Source organism: Dermochelys coriacea, chromosome 3 (genome assembly GCF_009764565.3).
Source record: "Dermochelys coriacea isolate rDerCor1 chromosome 3, rDerCor1.pri.v4, whole genome shotgun sequence".
Lineage (NCBI taxonomy): Eukaryota > Metazoa > Chordata > Testudines > Dermochelyidae > Dermochelys > Dermochelys coriacea.
In genome coordinates, this window is record NC_050070.1 from 477,014 (window position 1) to 503,750 (window position 26,737).

The 26,737-nt window shown below is 48.6% G+C and overlaps 1 protein-coding gene across 3 annotated transcripts in view; it reads left to right on the forward strand.

Moving 5' to 3' along the window:
* IFT172 (intraflagellar transport 172) overlaps positions 1 to 26,737 on the forward strand; it is a 154,257-nt gene that overhangs the window by 46,135 nt on the left and 81,385 nt on the right. For all 3 annotated transcript variants that reach the window (XM_038397429.2, XM_043509919.1, XM_038397430.2), the window contains one exon: positions 18,222 to 18,334. In XM_038397429.2, the coding sequence (XP_038253357.1) occupies positions 18,222 to 18,334 (113 nt within the window). The remainder of the gene's footprint in view (positions 1 to 18,221; positions 18,335 to 26,737) is intronic.

The window sequence follows — 26,737 nt, forward strand, 5'->3', positions numbered from 1 at the left end:
GGCAGAGTCAGTAGAGTATGAGGAAGCTCCGGGCTGACGGCTGCCCAACTGAGGCCCTGATCCAAGGGCAGAGGAGGTGCTGCAGCTGCAGGGACGTGACCCAGGAAAGAAGACGTTGGAGTTGGAGGACAGGTAGCCCATGGCAGCTATAGGGTCCCTGGGTTAGGACCCGGAATAGTGGGCGGGCCCGGGTCCCGCACCTACTTGCCACGGAGAGGAATGACCAGTGCATGGACTGCAGATTGCCACTGAGATGAGTGATTAGAACTTGGACTGCAGTCTGCCACTGAGGCAAGTGGTAGGACTGAGGACCATCGGTCCCCTGGAAGGGGGGAAAAAACCGAGTGGGGCACGGGGCACAGCCAGAGGGCTGTTTCCAGAAGAGGACGACATGGTCCAGGGAGCGATGCAGGTCCTAGACGCAGAGACAGGAGTGACAACGGGCGAGATACCTGAGGAGGATGCACTGGCAACCCCCAGCTAATTCCCAGGACGGCCAGCTGGAGGTGCCGCAGTGGTGAGTTGAACCCTGTTACAGTGCCTAAGACCCATTTTGGACCTGTGTCGCCTCAACAAGTTTCTCAAGAGGCTGAAGTTCTGCATAGTTTCCCTGGCCTCCATTATCCCTTCTCTGGATCTAGGAGACAGGTACGCTGCTCTCGACTTGAAGGACGCTTATTTCCATGTTTCCATATTCCCAGGGCACAGGTGTTTCCACCGGTTTATAGTGGGAGGATGCCATTTCCAGTTCACGGCACTCCCTTTTGGCCTATCGTCGGCTCCCAGGGTGTTCACCAAGTGCATGGCACCAGTAGCGGCTTAACCTCAGGTGGCATGGGTTTCCGTACCTTGATGACTGGCTCATCAAGGGCAGGTCTCCGGAGCAGGTGCAGAGAAGCCTCGATCTGGTACATTCCACCTGCCTCAACCTGGGCCTGTTAATAAATACAGAAAAGTCCACGTTAACCCCAGTCCAATGTATAGAGTTTATCGGGGAAGTTCTTGACTCCACGCGTACCAGGGCCTCCCTTCCGGAAGCACGGTTTCAGGCCATGGTGGACTTGATCTCCCACGTAAGAGCCCACTCACTCACCATGGCCCACACATGTCTGCGACTGATGGTACACATGACCATGTGCACATACATGGTCAGCCATGCCCGGCTTCATCTGAGGCCTCTGCAACCGTGGCCAGCCTCGGTGTACATTCCCAGCAGGCACACCCTGGACCGAGTGGTCATGATGCCGAGCCACATTCTACTGTCTGGACTGGTGGCGGGATCCCAACTCGGTGCTGCAAGGAGTTCCCTTTGTGACCCCATCTCCATTGCTTACCCTGGTCTCTCACGCATCGGACCTGGGCTAGGGAGCTCATCTGAGGGAGCTCAGCACCCAGGGCCACTTGCTACAAAACGATCTAGCCCTTCATATCAATGTCAGGGAACTCAAAGTGGTTCGCCTGGCCTGCCAGGCTTTTTTGCCCCACCTGAAGGGCAAGGTGGTCAGGTCCTGGAAGACAATACTGCTGCAATGTATTACATCAACAGGCAGTGCCTCTACTCGCATGTCCAGGACCCGGTTCCCCCTTGGGACCTGAATCTTGTGCTGTCATGGCTCATGGGTCCCCACTTTAAACCCCTGGCGTCCTGCTCCCTCCTCTCTTGGAAGGTCTCCTTTTTAGTCACTATTACTTCGGCCTGTAGAGTGTCCGAGATCAGAGTGCTCACATCAGAACCACAGTTCACGATCTTCTATAAGGACAAGGTCCAGCTGCACCTGCACCCGGCCTTTCTACCCAAGGTCGTCTCCCAGTTCCATACTGGTCAAGACATATATTTGCTGGTCCTTTGTCCTAAGCCTCACATGACCGATGAGGAATGCAGGCTGCATACCCTGGACATCAGATGAGCCCTGGCTTTCTACATAAACCGAAAAAAGATTTTCTGCAAGTCTACACAGTTGTTTGTTGCTGTCGTGGATAGAACGAAGGGTTGCTCAGTGTCTGCCCAGAGAATCTCATCTTGGATCACTGCCTGTATCCACTACTGTTATGAGCTAGCGAAGATGCCCCCACCGGCGATCGTGATGGCTGACTTGACTAGGGTGCAAGTATCCTCGTCAGCCTTCCTCGCTCAGTGCTGATCCAAGAAATTTGTCAAGCTGCGAGCTGATCGTCCGTCACACATTCGCTTTGCATTATGCACTGATCCAGCAAGCTTGAGATGATGCTGCTTTCAGCAGAGCAGTGCTCCAATCTGCAAAACTGTGACCTCCGAGCCCCCCACTGAGGATTCTGCTCGTGAGTCACCTACAATGGAATCTACAAGTAAGCACTCAAAGAAAAAACAGTTACCTATCTTTCATAACTGTTGTTCTTTGAGATGTGTTGCTCATGTCCATTCCATTACCCGCCCTCCTGCCCTCTGTCGGAGTTCTCAGCAAGAAGGAACTGAGAGGGTGTAGGGCTGGGGGCGCCAGATATACCGCAGCATGAGCGCATCACTCCAGAGTCCGCCATAGCTGACCATACAGATATCGCGCTAAAGGAAAAGTCTCCGACAACTGCGCATGTGGCATGCACACAACTACAATGGAATGGACATGAGCAAGACATCTTGAAGAACAACAGTTATGAAAAGGTGGGTAGCCATTTTTTTAGTGGATTCATCCTGCAATGGGGTGTGTGCCCCATACAGGCTGTGAATGGATAATGACGGCCTAAGAGGCCAATTACCGTACCAGACTGCACTGGAGAGCAGGCCAGCTTAACTGAGGATAAGTCCAGCTGAGGAAGGGCTGGGAGAGGACTGTGAACAGAGGAAATTGACCACAGAAGGGGACTGGAAGCAGAGAGTCTGCAGTCACTCTCTGGGACTAGAGAGAGTGAGGATACCAGGAGGGTCCAAGAGGAAGCCCATGGGGAAGAGATGACCCGGGATCCTCCCCTGAATAGAGAAGTCTGGCGAGAGCCAGGGAAGAGACGAAGCAGCCACTGGCTCCAGTGTTAAGCCCTGATAAAAGGCATGATACAGACTTCTAAGGAGAGGGCCCTCTGAGCTGTTCAATGCAGGAACAGCAAGAGGAATTTAAGAGGCATGAAAGGCTAAGACCAAGGAAGGCAGCAGGTGATCTGGGTTTGCTAGAGGGTTCCAGGGGAGGGCCCTGAGAGTCCCAGCCCTGAGAAAAAGGTGAACCTAGAGAGTTGCAGGGAAGAAGGCAATAGAGACGGGCTCCATCTTACGAAGAGAGGGAAGAACATCTTTGCCAGCAGGCTGGCTAACCTAGTGAGGAGGGCTTTAAACTAGGTTCACCGGGGGAAGGAGACCAAAGCCCTGAGGTAAGTGGGAAAGCGGGATACCGGGAGGAAGCACAGGCAGGAATGTCTGAGAGGGGAGGGCTCCTGCCTCATACTGGGAATGAGGGGCGATCAACAGGTTATCTCAAGTGCTTATATACAAATGCACAAAGCCTTGGAAACAAGCAGGGAGAACTGGAGGTCCTGGTGATGTCAAGGAATTATGACGTGATTGGAATAACAGAGACTTGGTGGGATAACTCACATGACTGGAGTACAGTCATGGATGGTTATAAACTGTTCAGGAAGGACAGGCAGGGCAGAAAAGGTGGGGGAGTAGCACTGTATGTAAGGGAGCAGTATGACTGCTCAGAGCTCCGGTACGAAACTGTGGAAAAACCTGAGTGTCTCTGGATTAAGTTTAGAAGTGTGTGCAACAAGAGTGATGTCATGGTGGGAGTCTGCTATAGACCACCGGACCAGGGGGATGAGGTGGATGAGGCTTTCTTCCGGCAACTCACGGAAGCTACTAGATCGCATGCCCTGATTCTCATGGGTGACTTTAATTTTCCTGATATCTGCTGGGAGAGCAATACAGCGGTGCATAGACAATCCAGGAAGTTTTTGGAAAGCGTAGGGGACAATTTCCTGGTGCAAGTGCTAGGGGAGCCAACTAGGGGGAGCGCTTTTCTTGACCTGCTGCTCACAAACCGGGTAGAATTAGTGGGGGAAGCAAAAGTGGATGGGAATCTGGGAGGCAGTGACCATGAGTTGGTTGAGTTCAGGATCCTGACGCAGGGAAGAAAGGTAAGCAGCAGGATACGGACCCTGGACTTCAGGAAAGCAGACTTTGACTCCCTCAGGGAACAGATGGCCAGGATCCCCTGGGGGACTAACATGAAAGGGAAGGGAGTCCAGGAGTGCTGGCTGTATTTCAAGGAATCCCTGTTGAGGTTACAGGGACAAACCATCCCGATGAGTCGAAAGAATAGTAAATATGGCAGGCGACCAGCTTGGCTTAATGGTGAAATCCTAGCGGATCTTAAACATAAAAAAGAAGCTTACAAGAAGTGGAAGGTTGGACATATGACCAGGGAAGAGTATAAAAATATTGCTCGGGCATGTAGGAAAGATATCAGGAGGGCCAAATCGCACCTGGAGCTGCAGCTAGCAAGAGATTTCAAGAGTAACAAGAAGGGTTTCTTCAGGTATGTTGGCAACAAGAAGAAAGCCAAGGAAAGTGTGGGCCCCTTACTGAATGAGGGAGGCAAGCTAGTGACAGAGGATGTGGAAAAAGCTAATGTACTCAATGCTTTTTTTGCTTCTGTTTTCACTAACAAGGTCAGCTCCCAGACTGCTGTGCTGGGCAACACAAAATGGGGAAGAGATGGCCAGCCCTCTGTAGAGATAGAGGTGGTTAGGGACTATTTAGAAAAGCTGGACGTGCACAAGTCCATGGGGCCGGACGAATTGCATCCGAGAGTGCTGAAGGAATTGGCGGCTGTGATTGCAGAGCCCTTGGCCATTATCTTTGAAAACTCGTGGCGAACGGGGGAAGTCCCGGATGACTGGAAAAAGGCTAATGTAGTGCCCATCTTTAAAAAAGGGAAGAAGGAGGATCCTGGGAACTACAGGCCGGTCAGCCTCACCTCAGTCCCTGGAAAAATCATGGAGCAGGTCCTCAAAGAATCAATCCTGAAGCACTTAGAGGAGAGGAAAGTGATCAGGAACAGTCAGCATGGATTCACCAAGGGAAGGTCATGCCTGACTAATCTAATCGCCTTTATGATGAGATTACTGGTTCTGTGGATGAAGGGAAAGCAGTGGATGTATTGTTTCTTGACTTTAGCAAAGCTTTGACACGGTCTCCCACAGCATTCTTGTCAGCAAGTTAAGGAAGTATGGGCTGGATGAATGCACTATAAGGTGGGTAGAAAGCTGGCTAGATTGTCGGGCTCAACGGGTAGTGATCAATGGCTCCATGTCTAGTTGGCAGCCGGTGTCAAGTGGAGTGCCCCAGGGGTCGGTCCTGGGGCCCGTTTTGTTCAATATCTTCATAAATGATCTGGAGGATGGTGTGGATTGCACTCTCAGCAAATTTGCGGATGATACTAAACTGGGAGGAGTGGTAGATACGCTGGAGGGGAGGGATAGGATACAGAAGGACCTAGACAAATTGGAGGATTGGGCCAAAAGAAATCTAATGAGGTTCAATAAGGATAAGTGCAGGGTCCTGCACTTAGGATGGAAGAATCCAATGCACCGCTACAGACTAGGGACCGAATGGCTCGGCAGCAGTTCTGCGGAAAAGGACCTAGGGGTGACAGTGGACGAGAAGCTGGATATGAGTCAGCAGTGTGCCCTTGTTGCCAAGAAGGCCAATGGCATTTTGGGATGTATAAGTAGGGGCATAGCGAGCAGATCGAGGGACGTGATCGTTCCCCTCTATTCGACACTGGTGAGGCCTCATCTGGAGTACTGTGTCCAGTTTTGGGCCCCACACTACAGGAAGGATGTGGATAAATTGGAAAGAGTACAACGAAGGGCAACGAAAATGATTAGGGGTCTAGAGCACATGACTTATGAGGAAAGGCTGAGGGAGCTGGGATTGTTTAGTCTGCAGAAGAGAAGAATGAGGGGGGATTTGATAGCTGCTTTCAACTACCTGAAAGGGGGTTTCAAAGAGGATGGCTCTAGACTGTTCTCAATGGTAGCAGATGACAGAACGAGGAGTAATGGTCTCAAGTTGCAATGGGGGAGGTTTAGATTGGATATTAGGAAAAACTTTTTCACTAAGAGGGTGGTGAAACACTGGAATGCGTTACCTAGGGAGGTGGTAGAATCTCCTTCCTTAGAGGTTTTTAAGGTCAGGCTTGACAAAGCCCTGGCTGGGATGATTTAACTGGGACTTGGTCCTGCTTTGAGCAGGGGGTTGGACTAGATGACCTTCTGGGGTCCCTTCCAACCCTGATATTCTATGATTCTATGATTCTAAGGCCTGAGAAAAAGGCTCAGTAGGAAGAAGCCCAGAGAGGCAGCGGCAGCAAGGAGTTGGACTAAGCAGTTCTTGGTCCTGGTTATAGGGTCCCTGGGCTTGAATCCAGTGTAGTGGGAGGGGAATCCAAACCCTCCCATTATCAGCCACCAGAGAAGGTGATGTGAAGTCCCTGAGAAGGAAATAAAGATGACTGAAAGCCCTAGGAGAAGGATCTGAGGACCACCGGGCACAGAGTTGGGGCTGAAGACCTGATAAATGGTCTTGGACTTGTTGGACTTTCTGTTACCCTTGAAGGGGCAGACTAAATCATGACTACCAGAGGACTAGAGCACCTGCCATCAGGGGATGCGAGACTGGGAGAGAGATGCTACAGCACCCCTGGCCATGAGGAAGTGCTCTAGTGGTGAGGACCCCTGCCTCCTTCACCCATACCCTTCATCTGCTCCCTTTGGCAGGCCAAAAAATGAATTTGAAGAGCAACTAGCAAAAGACACACAAACTAATAGCAAAAATGTTTTAAAGTATATAAGAAGCAAGAAGGCTGCCAGACAATCAGTGGGGCCACTGGATAACCAAGGTTCTAAAGGAGCACTTAAGGGAGACAAGGTCATTGTGGAAAAGCTAAATTAATTCTTTGCATTGGTCTTCACTGCAGAGGACATGAGGGGGGATTCCCATTCTTTTTTGATAACAGATCTGAGGAATTGTCCCTGACTGTCGTGTCAGTAGAGGAGGTTTGGGAAAAAAAAAAATAAATTAAACAGTAACAAGTCATCAGAACCAGATGTTATTCACTTGAGTTCTGAAGGAACTCAAATATGAAATTGCAGTTACTAATTGAGGTACCATAACGTATCATTTACATCAGTCTCTGTACCAGATGACTGGAGAGTAGCTGTTGACATGGCAGTTTTTATAAAAAGGCTCCAGAGGCGATCCTGGCAAATACAGGCCAGTAAACCTAACTTCAATATCAGGTAAATGGATTGGAACTACAGTAAAACATAGAATTATCAGACACGTAGATGAACATGATTTGTTGAGGAAGAATCAACGTAATTTTTGTCAAGGGAAATCATACTTCACCGATCTATTGGAATTCTTTGAGGGGATCAACAACCATGTGGCCAAGAGTGATCTGTTGGATGTTGTGTACTTGGACTTTCAGAAAGCCCTTGACAAGGTGTCTCACCAGTGGCTCCTAAGCAAAGTAAGCTGCCATGGGATAAGAGGAAATGTCCTTTTATGGATCCATAACTGGTTAAAAGATATGAAACAAAAAGTAGGAATAAACTGTCAGTTTTCACTGTGGAGAGAGGTAAATAGCAGGGTCCCCCAAGGATCTGTACTGGAACTAGTGCTGTTGAACATATTCATAAATTATCTGGAAAAGGGAGTTAACTGTGAGGTGGCAAAATTTTTAGATGATACAAAATTCTCAAGATAGTAAACAAAGCAGACTGTGGAGCGTTACAAAGGGATCTCACTAAACTGGATGACTGGGCAAGAAAGTTGCAGCTGAAATTCAATGTTGATAAATCCAAAGTAGTGCATCCTGGAAAAAATAATCCCAAGTATACATACAAAATGTTGGGGTCTAAATTAGCTGTTACCACTCAAGAAATTGATTTTAGACTCTTCAATGGATAGTTCTCTGAAAACATCTGCTCAGTGTGTACTGGCAGTCAAATAAGATAACGGGGGTTGTTAGGAAAGGGATAGATAAGACAACAGAAAATATCATAATACCATTATATAAATCCATTCTATACTACACTTTGAATACTGTATGCAGTTCTGGTCACCCCATCTCAAAAACAGATACGTTAGAATTGGAAAAGGTGCAGAGAAGGGCAACAACGATTAGAGTTATGGAGCAGCTTCCATATGAGGAGAGATTAAATCCAATGAAGTGAGCTGTAGCTCACGAAAGCTTATGCTCAAATAAATTTCTTAGTCTCTAAAGTGCCACAAGTACTCCTTTTCTTTTTGCGAATACAGACTAACACGGCTGCTACTCTGAAACCTATTAAAAAGACTGAAACTGTTCATCTTAGGAATGAAATGCGTGAGCAGGGATATGATAGACGTCTATAAAATCATGAATGGTGTGGAGGAAGTGAATAGAGAAGTGTTATTCACCCCTTCATGTAATAGACAAGGTGGGTGAGGTTATCTTTTGTTGGATCCACTTCTTCTGGTGAAAGAGACGACCTTTGAGTTTACACAGAGCTCTTCTTTAGCCAAGATGGTCAGGGACGCAACTCCCTGCTTTGGGTGTCCCTAAACCTCCAACTGCCGGAAGCGGGAACTAAACAACAGGGGATGAATCATTCGAAAATGCCGTTCTTTTCATTCCCTCTGAAGCATCTGGTACTGGCCACTGTCCAAAGACAGGATATTGGGCTAGGTAGAGCATTAGTCTGACCCAGTATGGCCATTCTTATGTTCAGTATCTGCCTATCATCCTAAAATTGTTGGATTTAATATATTTTCTCATCCTATTTCTAAAAGATTCCTTTAGGGTCTGGTTAAAGTATTTCCACATATGAAGGATCCCTGGAGATCTGAATATTGTATTGTCTAGTTTAATGAAAATTCTATTTAAGACTTTAGCTACCCCTCTGTTAAACCTTCTGTCCATGGAAACAGTATTTTTGCATATAGCGTGAGTGAAATTAATGCTTTGATGTCAGGTCCTCCCTATATGATATTTCATAGAGGTAAAGTTTCATTAAGACCTCATCCTAGTTTCCTGCCTAAGATTGTGTCTGAATTTCACGTTAACCAGGCAGTTAATTTACCAATAGTTTGTCCAAAACCTCATGCTGATAAAATGGAAAGGACTCTGCACTCTTTAGCTGTAGCTAGCGCTTTATTTCACCTTTTATCTGAACAGAACTAAATCTTTTAGTTGTTCTTCCATATTATTTGGCATATGCCGAGAGAGTTAAAGATAAACCGATTTCCTCTCCGAAACTTTCAAGTTGGATTTCAAGATGTATTAAATTGTGCTATTGTTAGCAATTAGGGCCCATTCTACAAGAGCCTAAGCCCTGGTCTACACTAGGCGTTCAGGTCGAATTTAGCAGCGTTAAATCGATGTAACCCTGCACCCATCCACGTGACGAAGCCCTTTTTTTCGACTTAAAGGACTCTTAAAATCAATTTCTTTACTCCACTCCCGACAAGGGGATTAGCACTGAAATCGGTTTTGCTGGGTCGAATTTGGGGTACTGTGGACTCAATTAGATGGTATTGGCCTCCAGGAGCTATCCCAGAGTGCTCCATTGTAACCGCTCTAGACAGCACTCTCAACTCAGATGCACTGACCAGGTAGACAGGAAAAGGCCCACGAACTTTTGAATTTCAATTTCCTGTTTGGCCAGTGTGGCAAGCTGCAGGTGACCATGCAGAGCTCATCAGCAAAGGTGACCATGCAGAGCTCATCAGCCCAAGTGACCATGATGGAGTCCCAGACTCGCAAAAGAGCTCCAGCATGGACCGAACGGGAGGTACGGGATCTGATCGCTGTATGGGGTGAGGAATCCGTGCTATCAGAACTACGTTCCAGTTTTCGATATGCCAAAACATTTGTGAAAATCTCCCAGGGCATGAAGGACAAAGGCCATAATAGGGACCCGAAGCAGTGCCGCGTGAAACTTAAGGAGCTGAGGCAAGCCTACCAGAAAACCAGAGAGGCGAACAGCCACTCCGGGTCAGAGCCCCAAACATGCCGCCTCTATGATGAGCTGCATGCCATTTTAGGGGGTTCAGCCATCACTACCCCAGCCATGTTGTTTGACTCCTTCAATGGAGGCAACACGGAAACAGGTTTTGGGGACGAGGAAGACGATGAGGAGGAGGTTGTAGATAGCTCACAGCAAACAAGTGGAGAAAGCAGTTTTCCCGACAGCCAGGAACTGTTTCTCACCCTGGACCTGGAGCCAGTACCCCCCGAACCCACCCAAGACTGCCTCCCAGACCCACCAGGCGGAGAAGGGACCTCTGGTAAGTGTACCTTTTAAAATGCTATACAAGGTTTAAAAGCCAGCATGTTTAATAATTAATTTGCCCTGGCATTCGTGGCTCTCCTGGATATACTCCCAAAGCCTTTGCAAAAGGTTTCTGGGGAGGGCAGCCTTATTCCATCCACCATGGTAGGACACTTTACCCCTCCAGGCCAGTAGCACGTACTCGGGAATCATTGTAGAACAAACCATTGCAGTGTATGTTTGCTGGCATTCAAACATCCATTCTTTCTCTCTCTGTATTATCCTCAGGAGAGTGATATCATTCATGGTCACCTAGTTGAAATAGGGTGCTTTTCTTAAGGGGACATTCAGAGGTGCCCGTTCCTGCTGGGCTGTTTGCCTATGGCTGAACAGAAATGTTCCCTGCTGTTAGCCACGCGGTGGGGGAAGGCAAAATGCAATCTTGTAACGAAAGCACATGTGCTATGTATGTTATGTTAACAGCAAGGTTTACGTGAAAGAGTGTACCCATTGTTCTATAAAATGTCTTTTCAAATACCACTGTCCCCTTTTTTTTTTTTCTCCACCAGTTGCATGTGTTTCAAGGATCACAGGATCTTCTCCTTCCCAGAGGCTAGCAAAGATTAGAAGGCGAAAAAAATGCACTCGCGATGAAATGTTCTCTGAGCGCATGCTGTCCTCCCACAGACAGAGTATAGACGAGTGCATGGAGGCAGACAATCTCAGAGTGCAGGAAAGAACAAAATGACCGGAAGGAGAGGTGGCGGGCTGAAGAGAGGGCTGAAGCTGAAAGGTGGCAGCAGGGTGATGAGAGGAGGCAGGATTCAATGCTGAGGCTGCTGGAGTATCAAACTAATATGCTCCAGCGTATGGTTGAGCTGCAGGAAAGGCAGCAGGAGCACAGACCGCCGCTACAGCCCCTGTGTAACCAACCGCCCTCCTCCCAAAGTTTCATAGCCTCCTCACCCAGATGCCCAAGAACGTGGTGGGGGGGCCTTCAGCCACCCAGCCACTCCACCCCAGAGGATTGCCCAAGTAACAGAATGCTGTCATTCAATAACTTTTAAAGTGCTGTGTAGCCTTGTCCTTCCCTCCTCCACCACCCCTTCTGGGCTATCTCGGTAATTATCCCCCTATTTGTGTGATGAATTAATAAAGAATGTATGAATGTGAAGCAACAATGACTTTATTGCCTCTGCAAGCGGTGATCAAAGGGAGGTGGGGAGGGTGGTTAGCTTACAGGGAAGTAGAGTGAACCAAGGGGCGGGGGGTTTCCTCAAGGAGAAACAAACAGAACTTTCACACCGTAGCCGGGCCAGTCATGAAACTGGTTTTCAAAGCTTCTCTGATGCGCACTGCACCCTCCTGTGTTCTTCTGACCGCCCTGGTGTCTGGTTGTGCGTAACCAGCAGCCAGGCGATTTTCCTCAACCTCCCACCCCACCATAAACGTCTTCCCCCTTACTCTCACAGATATTGTGGAGCGCACAGCAAGCAGTAATAACAATGGGAATATTGGTTTCGCTGAGGTCTAACCGAGTCAGTAAACTGCGCCAGCGTGCTTTTAAACGTCCAAATGCACATTCTGCACTTGCTCAGCCTGTAGCTGAACAGCTCCTGACTACTCTCCAGGCTGCCTATGAATGGCTTCATGAACCATGGCATTAAGGGGTAGGCTGGATCCCCAAGGATAACTATAGGCATTTCAACATCCGCAACAGTTATTTTCTGGTCTGGGAAGAAAGTCCCTTCCTGCAGCTTTTGAATCAGACCGGAGTTCCTGAAGATGCGAGCGTCATGCACCTTTCCTGGCCATCCCACGTTGATCATAGAATCATAGAATATCAGGGTTGGAAGGGACCCCAGAAGGTCATCTAGTCCAACCCCCTGCTCAAAGCAGGACCAAGTCCCAGTTAAATCATCCTAGCCAGGGCTTTGTCAAGCCTGACCTTAAAAACCTCTAAGGAAGGAGATTCTACCACCTCCCTAGGTAACGCATTCCAGTGTTTCACCACCCTCTTAGTGAAAAAGTTTTTCCTAATATCCAATCTAAACCTCCCCCATTGCAACTTGAGACCATTACTCCTCGTTCTGTCATCTGCTACCATTGAGAACAGTCTAGAGCCATCCTCTTTGAAACCCCCTTTCAGGTAGTTGAAAGCAGCTATCAAATCCCCCTCATTCTTCTCTTCTGCAGACTAAACAATCCCAGCTCCCTCAGCCTCTCCTCATAAGTCATGTGCTCTAGACCCCTAATCATTTTTGTTGCCCTTCGCTGTACTCTTTCCAATTTATCCACATCCTTCTTGTAGTGTGGGGCCCAAAACTGGACACAGTACTCCAGATGAGGCCTCACCAGTGTCGAATAGAGGGGAACGATCACGTCCCTCGATCTGCTCGCTATGCCCCTACTTATACATCCCAAAATGCCATTGGCCTTCTTGGCAACAAGGGCACACTGCTGACTCATATCCAGCTTCTCGTCCACTGTCACCCCTAGGTCCTTTTCCGCAGAACTGCTGCCGAGCCATTCGGTCCCTAGTCTGTAGCGGTGCATTGGATTCTTCCATCCTAAGTGCAGGACCCTGCACTTATCCTTATTGAACCTCATTAGATTTCTTTTGGCCCAATCTTCCAATTTGTCTAGGTCCTTCTGTATCCTATCCCTCCCCTCCAGCGTATCTACCACTCCTCCCAGTTTAGTATCATCCGCAAATTTGCTGAGAGTGCAATCCACACCATCCTCCAGATCATTTATGAAGATATTGAACAAAACGGGCCCCAGGACCGACCCCTGGGGCACTCCACTTGACACCGGCTGCCAACTAGACATGGAGCCATTGATCACTACCCGTTGAGCCCGACAATCTAGCCAGCTTTCTACCCACCTTATAGTGCATTCATCCAGCCCATACTTCCTTAACTTGCTGACAAGAATGCTGTGGGAGACCGTGTCAAAAGCTTTGCTAAAGTCAAGAAACAATACATCCACTGCTTTCCCTTCATCCACAGAACCAGTAATCTCATCATAAAAGGCGATTAGATTAGTCAGGCATGACCTTCCCTTGGTGAATCCATGCTGACTGTTCCTGATCACTTTCCTCTCCTCTAAGTGCTTCAGGATTGATTCTTTGAGGACCTGCTCCATGATTTTTCCAGGGACTGAGGTGAGGCTGACCGGCCTGTAGTTCCCAGGATCCTCCTTCTTCCCTTTTTAAAGATGGGCACTACATTAGCCTTTTTCCAGTCATCCGGGACTTCCCCCGTTCGCCACGAGTTTTCAAAGATAATGGCCAAGGGCTCTGCAATCACAGCCGCCAATTCCCTCAGCACTCTCGGATGCAATTCGTCCGGCCCCATGGACTTGTGCACATCCAGCTTTTCTAAATAGTCCCTAACCACCTCTATCTCTACAGAGGGCTGGCCATCTCTTCCCCATTTTGTGATGCCCAGCACAGCAGTCTGGGAGCTGACCTTGTTAGTGAAAACAGAGGCAAAAAAAGCATTGAGTACATTAGCTTTTTCCACATCCTCTGTCACTAGCTTGCCTCCCTCATTCAGTAAGGGGCCCACACTTTCCTTGGCTTTCTTCTTGTTGCCAACATACCTGAAGAAACCCTTCTTGTTACTCTTGACATCTCTTGCTAGCTGCAGCTCCAGGTGCGATTTGGCCCTCCTGATATCTTTCCTACATGCCCGAGCAATATTTTTATACTCTTCCCTGGTCATATGTCCAACCTTCCACTTCTTGTAAGCTTCTTTTTTATGTTTAAGATCCGCTAGGATTTCACCATTAAGCCAAGCTGGTCGCCTGCCATATTTACTATTCTTTCGACTCATCGGGATGGTTTGTCCCTGTAACCTCAACAGGGATTCCTTGAGATACAGCCAGCTCTCCTGGACTCCCTTCCCTTTCATGTTAGTCCCCCAGGGGATCCTGGCCATCTGTTCCCTGAGGGAGTCAAAGTCTGCTTTCCTGAAGTCCAGGGTCCGTATCCTGCTGCTTACCTTTCTTCCCTGCGTCAGGATCCTGAACTCAACCAACTCATGGTCACTGCCTCCCAGATTCCCATCCACTTTTGCTTCCCCCACTAATTCTACCCGGTTTGTGAGCAGCAGGTCAAGAAAAGCGCTCCCCCTAGTTGGCTCCCCTAGCACTTGCACCAGGAAATTGTCCCCTACGCTTTCCAAAAACTTCCTGGATTGTCTATGCACCGCTGTATTGCTCTCCCAGCAGATATCAGGAAAATTAAAGTCACACATGAGAATCAGGGCATGCGATCTAGTAGCTTCCGTGAGTTGCCGGAAGAAAGCCTCATCCACCTCATCCCCCTGGTCCGGTGGTCTATAGCAGACTCCCACCATGACATCACTCTTGTTGCACACACTTCTAAACTTAATCCAGAGACACTCAGGTTTTTCCACAGTTTCGTACCGGAGCTCTGAGCAGTCATACTGCTCCCTTACATACAGTGCTACTCCCCCACCTTTTCTGCCCTGCCTGTCCTTCCTGAACAGTTTATAACCATCCATGACTGTACTCCAGTCATGTGAGTTATCCCACCAAGTCTCTGTTATTCCAATCACGTCATAATTCCTTGACATCACCAGGACCTCCAGTTCTCCCTGCTTGTTTCCAAGGCTTTGTGCATTTGTATATAAGCACTTGAGATAACCTGTTGATCGCCCCTCATTCCCAGTATGAGGCAGGAGCCCTCCCCTCACAGACATTCCTGCCTGTGCTTCCTCCCGGTATCCCGCTTTCCCACTTACCTCAGGGCTTTGGTCTCCTTCCCCCGGTGAACCTAGTTTAAAGCCCTCCTCACTAGGTTAGCCAGCCTGCTGGCAAAGATGTTCTTCCCTCTCTTCGTAAGATGGAGCCCGTCTCTGCCCAGCACTCCTCCTTCATGGAACACCATCCCATGGTCAAAGAATCCAAAGCCTTCTCTCCGACACCACCTGCGTAGCCATTCGTTGACCTCCACGATTCGACGGTCCCTACCCAGGCCTTTTCCTTCCACGGGGAGGATGGACGAGAACACCACTTGCGCCTCCAACTCCTTTATCCTTCTTCCCAGAGCCACGTAGTCCGCAGTGATCCGCTCAAGGTCATTCTTGGCAGTTGGTGAAACATCCCTTGTGATCCACCAGTGCTTGCAGCTCCATTGAAAAGTACCCCTTGCGGTTTATGTACTCACTGGCTTGGTGCTCCGGTGCCAAGAGAGGGATATGGGTTCCGTCTATGGTCCCACCACAGTTAGGGAATCCCATAGCAGCAAAGCCATCCACTATGACCTGCACATTGCCCAGGTCACTACCCTTGATATCAGCAGATCTTTGATTGTGTTGGCTACTTGTATCATAGCAGCCCCCACAGTAGATTTGCCCACTCCAAATTCATTCCCGACTGACCAGTAGCTGTTTGGCGTTGCAAGCTTTCCAGGGCTATTGCCACTCACTTCTCAACTGTGAGGGCTGCTCTCATCTTGGTATTCTTGCACCTCAGGGCAGGGGAAAGCAAGTCACAAAGTTCCATGAAAGTGCCCTTATGCATGCAAAAGTTTCGCAGCCACTGGGAATCATCCCAGACCTGCAACACTATGCGGTGCCACCAGTCTGTGCTTGTTTCCCGAGCCCAGAATTGGTGTTCCACCGCATGAACCTGCCCCATTAGCACCATGATGCGCACATTGGCAGGGCACGTGCTTTGAGAGAAGTCTGTGTCCATGTCCTCATCACTCTCGTCACCACGCTGACATCGCCTACTCGCCAAGTTTCGCTTTGCCAGGTTCTGGTGCTGCATATACTGCTGAATAATGCGTGTGGTGTTTAATGTGCTCCTAATTACCAAAGTGATCTGAGCGGGCTCCATGCTTGCCGTGGTATGGCGTCTGCACAGAAAAAAGGCGCAGAACGATTGTCTCCCATTGCCCTGACGGAGGGAGGGGTGACTGACGACATGGCTTACAGGGAATTAAAATCAACAAAGGGGGTGGCTTTGCGAGAAACTGAATGGCCGCCTCAAGGATAGAACTCAAAACCTCAAGGATAGAACTCAAAACTGGGTTTAGCAGGCCGTTGATTTCACAGAGAGAGGAAGGGAGGAGAAAATGAATACAAAACAAATCTGGTCTATTTCTTGTTTTGAGCCACTTCATCTATCTTTATACATCATGCTGGCAGCAGACTGTGCAGTACGATCGCTAGCCATCGTCACCTCTTGGGTGCTCGGCAGAAGACAGTGCAGTATGACTACTGTTCATCGTCTTCTGCTAGCTGCAGATTAAAAGACAGTGCACTGCTGGTAGGACTCAATCACCATGAGACGAAACAAGGGAAATGACTTGGCTGAGTCACTTCCATGTTTGCCCAGGCGCCCGATTAAAAGAGCACCCAGGACTACGTCGAGGATGGCTACCAGTCATACTGCACTGTCTGCTGCCAAAAGGCAATAAACTGCTGCTGTGTAGCAATGCAGTACCACGTCCGCCAGCACCCAGGAGACATACGGTGACGGTTAGCTGAGCGGGCTCCGTGCTTGCCGTGGTATGGCGTCTGCACAGGTAACTCAAGAAAAAAGGCGCAAAAATGATTGTTTGCCCTTGCTTTTATGGAGGGAGGGAGGGAACGGGGGCCTGACGATATGTACCCAGAACCACCCGCGCCAATGTTTTAGCCCCATCAGGCACTGGGATTTCTACCCAGAATTCAAATGGGCGGTGGAGACTGCGGGAACTGTGGGATAGCTACCCACAGTGCAAAGCTCCGGAAGTCAACGGTTGCCTCGGTACTGTGGACACAGTCCGCCAGCTACATGCACTTAGAGCATTTGTGTGGGGACACACACACTCGACTGTATAAAAACGCTTTCTACAAAACTGACTTCTATAAATTCGACCTAATTTTGTAGCGTAGACATACCCTAAGATGATTCCATAGCTTCCTTTAGTAATGTCTCGGTTTTAGGCGTTCCTAAGGTAGCCACATGGGCTTCTATTCATACTCTCATGAAACATTATATAGCTGGACAGGCAACTAGAGAAGATGTAACCTTTGTTACAGCTTTGTTACTTAGATCTGTCTTTACGTAACACTTACGTACCCACCTCCATCTGTCAATTGTTTTTCAGTCTCCATGAGTGGAAGACATATAGACAACCACTCAGTTAAGAAAAAGAGGTTACTTACCTATAGTAACTGATGTTCTTCAATGTGTGTTGTCCGTATGTATTCCATGACCCATCCTCCTTCCCCACTATATGAAGGCCTTGCAAGATTTTGGCTGTCGAAGGAACATACTGGCAGTTGGTTCACCCCACCCCTTTATGCTTGAGTGGGATGGATAGTGTATGTGTAGACCAACGGGGGACCTGCTAGTAAGAAGAAAATGTCTTATCTCTGGCGCTAGGGGGTGCACAATACCCCCGTGAGTGGAAGATGTATAGACAACACATCTCAAAGATCATCAGTTACTATAAGGTAAGTAATTTCCCACTTTACTGAAATGTTGGTGTGTTCTGGGGGCAAGGAGACAGATTTTCTAGCACACGCTGATCACAGAGAGCAGTTTGGAACCTCTCACTTTGTTGAACAACACTCTTTGCCTGGGAATTTATTAGTGTTCTGTTTGGTACTAGTTTAAATGTCTCAGGAGATGGATGGGCTTCCATCCTTGGGAGACGAGTCCCTGTCTGACACAGCTCGCTGTCGGGACTTATTCTGATATGCAGTTTACATGTCCCTTTCTCAGTGTCATCCCCTTGCTCTGAGTTGTGTCCCCCTTGTACCGCTCTAAATAATCCCTCTCCATCCTTCGCCTGCCCACAGACTGAGTACCTCCTTTGCAGCAAGGCTTCTGGCAGCTCTGCCGTGCCAGTCACCTCCTGGCTTGACAGAACATTCTCATACTGAGCCTCTCTTCTTTCCCTTTCCCAGTGGATCTTGTTGGTGGCTACAACATTGGCACCATCAGCCATGACAGCAAGATTGACTGGCTGGAGCTGAATGAGACGGGCCACAAACTTCTCTTCAGGGACAAGAAGATGAGGGTGAGGTGGGAGACAGGCATGTCCAGGGTATGGGGTGTGAGCTGGGCATGCTCAGGAGCAGGGAAGGTGGTGGGTAAGGTGGGTGTCACAGCTGTAATCTAGTGTCCCCTCTTGGCCACTTGCCAGACTTCCATGAGGGGATCCAGCTGCTCAATCCCAGGTGTTTTAATCCTCTGGACACTGCACAGCATCCAAGCACTACCATTGCTTTGGGACCTCTAGTCACATTCTCAGACCACAGCCCCTGTCTAGCACCCTCTCCGGAGAGCTGCTACCACACTGCTCAGCCCCTGGAATCAGTACTGACCTCTTAGACATGCCCATAGTTTAAATGCACCCTTTCCCCGAACTCCAGCCAGGGGGTGTTCCAGGCCCACAGTTTACCTCTTCAGGGGCGCGTGATAGCTGTAACACATGAAACACACACTTTGCACAGGATTGTAACACCGTTGCTGTTTACATAATCATACGAGAAATACACAGATCTTATAGAAAACAACAAACATCCTGAACACAATGCTTTACACTGCAGTTGACCTTTCCCTGGAGAGACAGCCAAGTTTCACAGATTTATAGATTCCCAGGCCGAAGGAATCACTGTGATCACCCAGTCTGCTCCCCTGTCTCACAGAGGCCAGAGAACTTCCCCAAAATAATTCCTAGAGCAGATCTTTTTGAAAAACATCTAATCTGGATTTTCAAATTATCACTGATGAAGAATGTACCACAACCTATGGTAAATTATTCCAGTCGTTAATTACTCTCACCATCAAAAATGTGTGTCCTATTTCCACTCTGAATTTGTCTAGTTTCAATTTCCAGCAGTTGAATTGTGTTGTGCTTTTCTCTGCTAGATTGACCAACCATTATTAAATATTTGTTCCCCATGTCTTGCAGGGGTCAACCCTATGTCTGGTACTATCAGTGTTTTCATTAATGACTTGAATAATTGAGTGGAGAGTATGCTTATAAAATTTGCAGATGATACCACACTGGGAGAGGTTGCAAGCTCTTTGTAGGACAAGGATTAGAATTCAAAATGACCTTGACATATTGGAGAATTGGTCTGAAATCAACAAGATGAAATTCAAAAAAGACAAGTGCAAAGTACTTAATTTAGGAAGGAAAAATCAAAAGCACAACTACAAACTGAGGAATAACTGGCTAGTGGTTGTACTGCTGAAAAGGATCTAGGGATTCTTGTGAATCACAAATTGAATATGAGTCAATAATGTGATGCAGCTGTGAAAAAGGCTAATATTCTGGGATGTATTAACAGGAGTCTTATATATAAGAGATGGGTGTGATGGGTTGGGTCACAGAAACCCCCTTAGGAACTGTCACCTGATGTGCTGGGACTCCTCCGAGCCCATTTTCCCTGGCAGCTTGGGACTTCAGTGCCTTGCCTGGTTGTGCCAGACATGCTAGCCTGCTACAAACACAGACCCAGCTCTGAACCATGTCCCCCAGAACCTTCAGGCTTAACTGAAAACAGCTTAAGAAGTGCTCCTGTCTCCAACATCCAGACACTCAAGTTCCCAATGGGATCCAAACCCCAAATACATCTGTCTTACTCTGTATAAAGCTTATACTTAAAGCTTATACATAAATTGTTTGCCCTCTATAACGCTGATAGAGAGATATGCACAGCTGTTTTCTCCCCCAGGAATTAATACTTGTTCTGGGTTAATTAATAAGTAAAAAGTGATTTTATTAAATATAAAAAGTAGGATTTAAGTGGTTCCAAGTAATAATAGACAAAACAAAGTGAATTACCAAGCAAAATAAAATAAAACACGAAAGTCTAAGCCTAATACAGTAAGAAACTAAATGCAGGTAAATCTCATCCTCAGAGATGTTCCAATAAGCTTCTATTACAGACTAGACTTCCTCCTAGTCTGGGTCCAGCAATCACTCACACCCCTGTAGTTACTGTCCTTTGTTTCAGTTTCTTTCAGGCATCTCTTTGGGGAGGAGAGGCTATCCCTTGTGCCAGCTGAAGACAAAATGGAGGGGTTTCCCAGGGGCTTATATAGTCTCTCTCTTGTGGGTGGAAACCCCTCTCTCCCCCTGTGTAGAATCCCAGCTACAAGATGGAGTTTTGGAGTCACATGGGCAAGTCACATGTCCATGCATGACTCAGTTCTCTACAGGAACGTTCCCAGGAAAGCTCAGACGTGGATTGGCGTCTATCAAGGAAGCCAAGTGGATTTCCATTTACTTGAATAACCCCTTCACACTATGTTGACCAAGTCTGCCTTAGGTGCCTTCAACTGCGAACCCTTTAAATACAAGCATAGAGCCAACGCTCATAACTTCAGATATAAAAAAGATACATGCATATGAATAGGATGAATACATGCAGTAGAATATAACCTTTGCAGAGATTTGTTACATGGCATATCTAGCATAAAATATATTCCAGTTATGTTATATTTACACTCATAAGCATATTTCTATAAGGCATTATGGGGTGAAATGTCACAATGGGAATTAATTTGTCGTGCTCTACTCGACACTGTTGAGGCCTCAGCTGGAAAACTATGTCCAATTCTGGGTGCCATGCTTAAGGAAATAAGTGGACAAATTGGAGAGAGACTAGTAGAGGACAGCAACAAAAATGATAAGTCCAGATCTAATTCATCCGAGGGTGCTGAGGGAGTTGGTTGATGTGATTGCAGAGCCATTGGCCATTATCTTTGAAAATTCGTGGTGATTGGGGGATGTCCCAGACGATTGGAAAAAGGCAAATATAGTGCCCATATTTTAAAAAGGGAAGAAAGAGAACCGGGGAACTACAGACCGGTCAGCCTCACTTCAGTCCCTGGCAAAATCATGCAGCAGGTCCTCAAGGAATCCATTTGGAAGCACTTGAAGGAGAGGAACGTGATCAGGAAAAGTCAACATGGATTCACTAAGGACAAGTCATGCCTGACCAACCTGATTGCCTTCTATGATGAGAGAACTGGCTCTGTGGATATGGGGAAAGCGGTGGATATAATATATCTTGACTTTAGCAAAGCTTTTGACATGGTCTCCCACAGTATTCTTGCCAGCAAGTTTAAAAAGTATGGATTGGATGAATGGACTATAAGGTGGATAGGAAGCTGGCTTGATTGTCAGGCTCAATGGGTAATGATCAACGGCTCAATATCTAGTTGGCAGCCGGTATGAAGTGGAATGCCCCAGGGGTCGGTCCTGGGGCCGGTTTTGAGGGGGGATTTGATAGCAGCCTTTAAGTACCTGGGGGTTCCAAGGAGGATGGAGCTAGTCTGTTTTCAGTGGTGGCAGATGACAGAAGAAGGAGCAGTGGTCTCAAGTTGCAGTGGTGGAAGTCTAGGTTGGAAATTAGGAAACACTATTTTACTAGGAGGGTGGTGAAGCACTAGAATGGGTTTCCTAGAGAGGTGGTGGAATCTCCATCCTTAGAGGTTTTTAAGGCCTGGCTTGACAAAGCCCTGGCTGGGATGATTTAGTTGGGGATTGGTCCTGCTTTGAGCAGGGGGTTGGACTAGATGACCTCCTGAGGTCTCTTCCAACCCTAATCTTCTATGATTCTATGAACTTGTCCTAGGAGGAAAGCTTACAAAAACATGTTTCATCTTGAGAAAAGAAGGGGCTGGAGGAGGTGATTACAGTCTTCAGCTATGCTTGGGGCTGTTATAAAAAGGATGGCAATCAGTTGTTCTCCATTTCCACAGAAAGTAGGACAAGACATAATGGTCGTTAATCTGCAGCAAAGATGATTTAGGTTATACGTTAGGAAAAACTTTCTAAATCTCAGGGTAGTTAAGCTATGAAATAGGCTTCCAAGGCAGGTTGTAGAATTCACATAATTGTAAATTTTGAAAAGCATGTTGGACAAATACCTGTCAGGGTTGGTCTAGGGTTACTGGTCCTGCCACGGCGCAGGGGCTGGATTGACTGTTAAAAATCAGGGCACAAACCCCTAACTGGTTGTGAGTTCTAAACGTAGATTTCACCAACCACCTGCACCAAGGGCAAATTCCTCAGGTACTTTAATAGCCTTAACACAGAGTCACAGGCAGTCCCCTTGGGTTCTCCAGTCTTTCTTGCCACCCAGGTGAGCATATCTCTGTGTTAGATGGCCCCTTGCACCAAAAATCACAGCAATAATCAGGTTACTCCTAATCCCAAAGGACCAGTCATCCCAGGTCAATTGCACTTTAGATCTCACACCAAAGACAACACTTGTAGCCTTATAGTAAATCTATATGAAGATGTATTAAATTGGAAAAGGAAATCAGAGAGTTATTTACAAGATTAAAGCGAGCAAACATTAACTCATTCATATGTCTAGGTATGAAAAGGTAACAGGCTTCTATAATCAGCAAGTTCTATTTGAGCTTTAGGGCTAGCTCAGGCTAAGCAGCTGGGGATTTCTTGCTTATGTTTAGAAACACCTTCCTTCTTCCCCTGAGTCCAAGCAGCATAGGTTTTTATCCCTCTCCTGTCATGTGCTCTGAGCTTCAAACTCAGTTGATGGGACTTGGGAGGAGTCCACTGGCACGACTCATCTTCACAGGGAGGAGAGCAGAACAAAAATAAGAGTTTTTAGTCCTTTTGTTGACAATTCCTCAACCCAGATGTAGGGAGTTTCCAGTTGTAAGATCCACCCATATCCTGTCTGGTATCCATGGGTCTCCTCTTTTGGGAGGGGCATAACTGTTTCTGTAGAAGAGAGCAGCTCTTCCCACTAATTAATGTGTGTGATAATTCATACAGCTACAGAGGTTCACAGGGCAACCACTCAAATATTACATTGCAGTGTGGAGCACAGATAGCTCAATAAGATTTATGCAGCAGCAACTAACAAGCGTTCAATAAAGTCTAAACACTAATCACTTTCTTGTAATTCTAATACCTGTTTTATCAATATTAACCCACAAGTGAGCCGACAGAGTCCAGCTACGTGTCGTCATTGTCCAGTTGAGACATGGAGACCCTGACATGAACTGGCATTTGTCCTGTCAGTGTCACAGTATACATTTACATTTAGCTGTATTGAAATGCATGCTGTTTGCTTGCGTCCTGTTTACCAGGTGGTACAGATTGCTGTGAATCAGTGACTTGTCCTTTTCATTGTTTACCTCTCTCTCAATTTTTGTGTCCTCTGCAAACTTTATCAATGATGGTTTTATGTTTTCTTCCAGTTCATTGATAAAAATGTTAAATAACATAGGGCCAAGACCAATCCCTGCAGGACCCCACTGGAAACATGCCCGCTCAATGATAATTCCCTGTTTGTAATTACATTTTGAGACCTTGAATACAGTGTTGGTGTAGCTGTGTCAGTCCCAGGTATTAGAGAGACAAGATGGATAAGGTGATACGTTTTATTGGACCATCTTCTAGTGGTGAGGGAGACAAGCTTTCGCGCTACAAAGAGCTCTTCTTCAGGTCCGGGAAAGGCAATCACAGTGTCACAGCTAAATGCAAGGTAGAACAGATAGTTCTTCTTCGAGCGATTTCTCATGTGTATTCCACAATAGTTGTGCATGCTCGCCAAGTGCACCGGTGCTGGAAGTTTTTCCCCTAGCAGTACCCGTAGGGGGGAGCGCCCCCCGCAGCCCCTGGAGTGGTGCCTGCCTGGTGCAGTATAAGGGGAGCTGTGCACTCCTCCCACCCTCAGTTCCTTCTTGCTGTCAGTGCAGGTGCATTGGAACTGCTGTGCTCCAGCTTTGCTGTAGCTCATCCCCAGAACTGTTTGTTCAGCATTAGTACCTGTAGTTAGTTAGCTGTTTTGTTAGTTTAGTTAGTCAGTGAGCCTGGGCCAGGGCATGCCCCGCGCCCTGGGGTTTAAGTCGTGCGGCTCTTGTAGGCATTCTATGCCAAGAAGTGACCCACATACAAACTGTTTGTGCTGCTTAGGAGAAACCCATATTAGTGAAAGATGCAAGATTTGCAAGTCGTTTAAGCCTTGGACCAAAAGAGAAAGGGACATTAGACTCCGGGCCATCCTGATGGAGTTGGCACTGACTCCAACCCCAGCATGCCGCTCCGAACCGGTATGCAGCGACCCTCCAGTGCCATCGACCAGTCGGCACCATTCCCCATCCACGGGGCACTCTAAGAGGGCCAGGAAGATTCCCTTTTCACAGCGGCACCAAGGGAAGTCTGGGACAGAGGCTAGGCCCATGTTGGGCAGTCCTGGATCCCCACCGGGCCCTAGGCCTCTGACTCACGTTGAGCGGAGTAGCCTGGCCCCTTTGGAACAGGCCTCTCCGGATGTCCGGATGCTGTCTATGCCTGAAGCCCTCCAGGCGGCCTGGGATGTTATGTCCATGCTGGTGTCCGGAGCGCCGCTGATGTCGGCCCTGTGCTCTAGAGACAAGCCTCTGTTGGGATCTCCGCAGTCGCCTCCAGCCCGGTCTCAGTCGAGGGAATGTTCCCAATGCCAATTGCCACCCAGCGATCGCTCGAGGCAGAGTCCAGGTGGATCGCCCTCAACGCTGACCAGACTGTCTGGCTGGGTTCTGGCCAGACGGGACTCGCGGCACCAGTTGACCTCAAGGAGCAAATATCGGCGGGACCGCGGCGGGCGTCACCATCAGTCCTCGTCTCGGAGAGGGCACCGCAGTCAGTCACGGCACAGTCATCAATGCCATTCCTGCTCGGACTTCCGCTCCAAGTCTCCACCAAGACATCGCAGCCCTGGGCGTCAATCACCAGCGTTGCGCCGTTGCGGGTCCGCCCGTCGAGGCCATTCTTGGAGCAGCTTTTACTGCCGGTACCGGTCCTCCATGTCAAGATCGCGGTCCCATGGCCATTGTAGATCCCGGCACCACCGCTCCTCCTGGTCCAGAGACAGCAGCAGATCTTACGCCAACCTGGTCTCCATTCGTAGCCGTCCTTCGATGGGTCAGGCCAGCCAACCCGAACAGCCGGCCCCACAGGTGTCACAGCGGGTGCAGTGGCACCGAGCGTCGTTGCTGGCCCAATGGTATCAGTGGGGCACCATGGCCTCTGGTGCAGCTCCCAGTGGGAGCTCACTCGGTGACTGGAGCTTCAGATGCACCGTCGGCCTCCCTCTCCAGACCCCCAAGGAAGGAATCGGTGGGATGTGCATCCTCAACACCATGCCTGGAGTCCGACGAGGGGGCAGACCCTCCGGTGCCGGCCAACACCCAGAGCACCACACCAGCCTCTTCGCCCCGCCCGGATGAGGCAATTGCAGCCCTGCCCGCCTCCATCCCGCTGGAGGTCTTCAGGGCCCACCAAGAACTCTTAAAGAGGGTGGCAGCAAGCCTCCATCTCCAGGCAAAGGAGATGGAGGAGACCCTCAGACTCCCTGTTTAACGTGTTGTCACCATTGGCACTGGGTGGAGTGGCCTTGCCTCTCCATGAAGGGGTGTCTAAGATTTCAAATGCCCTGTGGCAAACACCAGCCTCGTTGGCCTCCATCTCTAAAAGGAAGAATGCAAGTACTTTGTACCCGCTAAGGGTCATGAATACTTGTATACTCACCCCGCGCTCACTCCCTGGTGTCAGTCAACCACTGGGAACAGCAGGGTCAGTGAGCCCCGACCCCAAAGAACAAAGACTCTCAGAGACTGGACTCTTTGGGAAGGGGAGATTTATTCATCTTCGAGCTTCCAATTACGAGTGGCAAACCATCAGGCTCTCCTGGGCCGGTACGAATTCAATCTGTGGGGCTCCCTGCCCACGTTTGAGGACTCCCTCCAGGAGCACGATAGGAAGGAGTTCAAGGCGCTCATGGAGGAAGGGGCAGCGGCCGCTAGGGAGTCCCTGCATGCAGCCTCAGATGCTGAGGACACGGCCGCATGATCAATGGCCTCCGCAGTATGCATGAGACAGGCGTCGTGGCTCCTGCTCACTGGGCTGTCCAGCGAGGCGCAGTCTGCCATGCAGGATCTCCCATTTGATGGGAAAGCTCTGATTGCGGAGGAAACAGATACAAGGCTGCATGGCATGAAAGACTCCCGCACAACCCTCCAGACTCAGGGCCTCTGTGTCCTGGCTCCAGCAAAACCTAAGTTCAAGCCGCAGCAGACTCCCGCCCAGGCCGCCCTCCCAAAGTACAAGGCCTCCCATAAGAAGCAGCAGGAGACCCCCTCAGAGGCAGTCTCGGCCTGGCCCCCAGCCTGGGTCCTCCAAGGGCAAGCAGGCGGGGAAAAGACGCTTTTGATGGGACGCTCGGGGATATCCCGCCAGTCCTCATCAGGGGTCCACCCCCAATAAAGCTTCCCTTCTCCAACCGGTTGTGTGCTTTCCTCCCGGAATGGTCGCGGCTAAGCTCGGACCGATGGGTCCTCAACACCATCTCTTGGGGTTACACCCTCCAGTTTACTTCCTCCCCACCCCCGTCCTTCTTGGGGGACCCCTCGCACGAAGCTCTGCTCGAGCAGGAGGTGTGGTGGC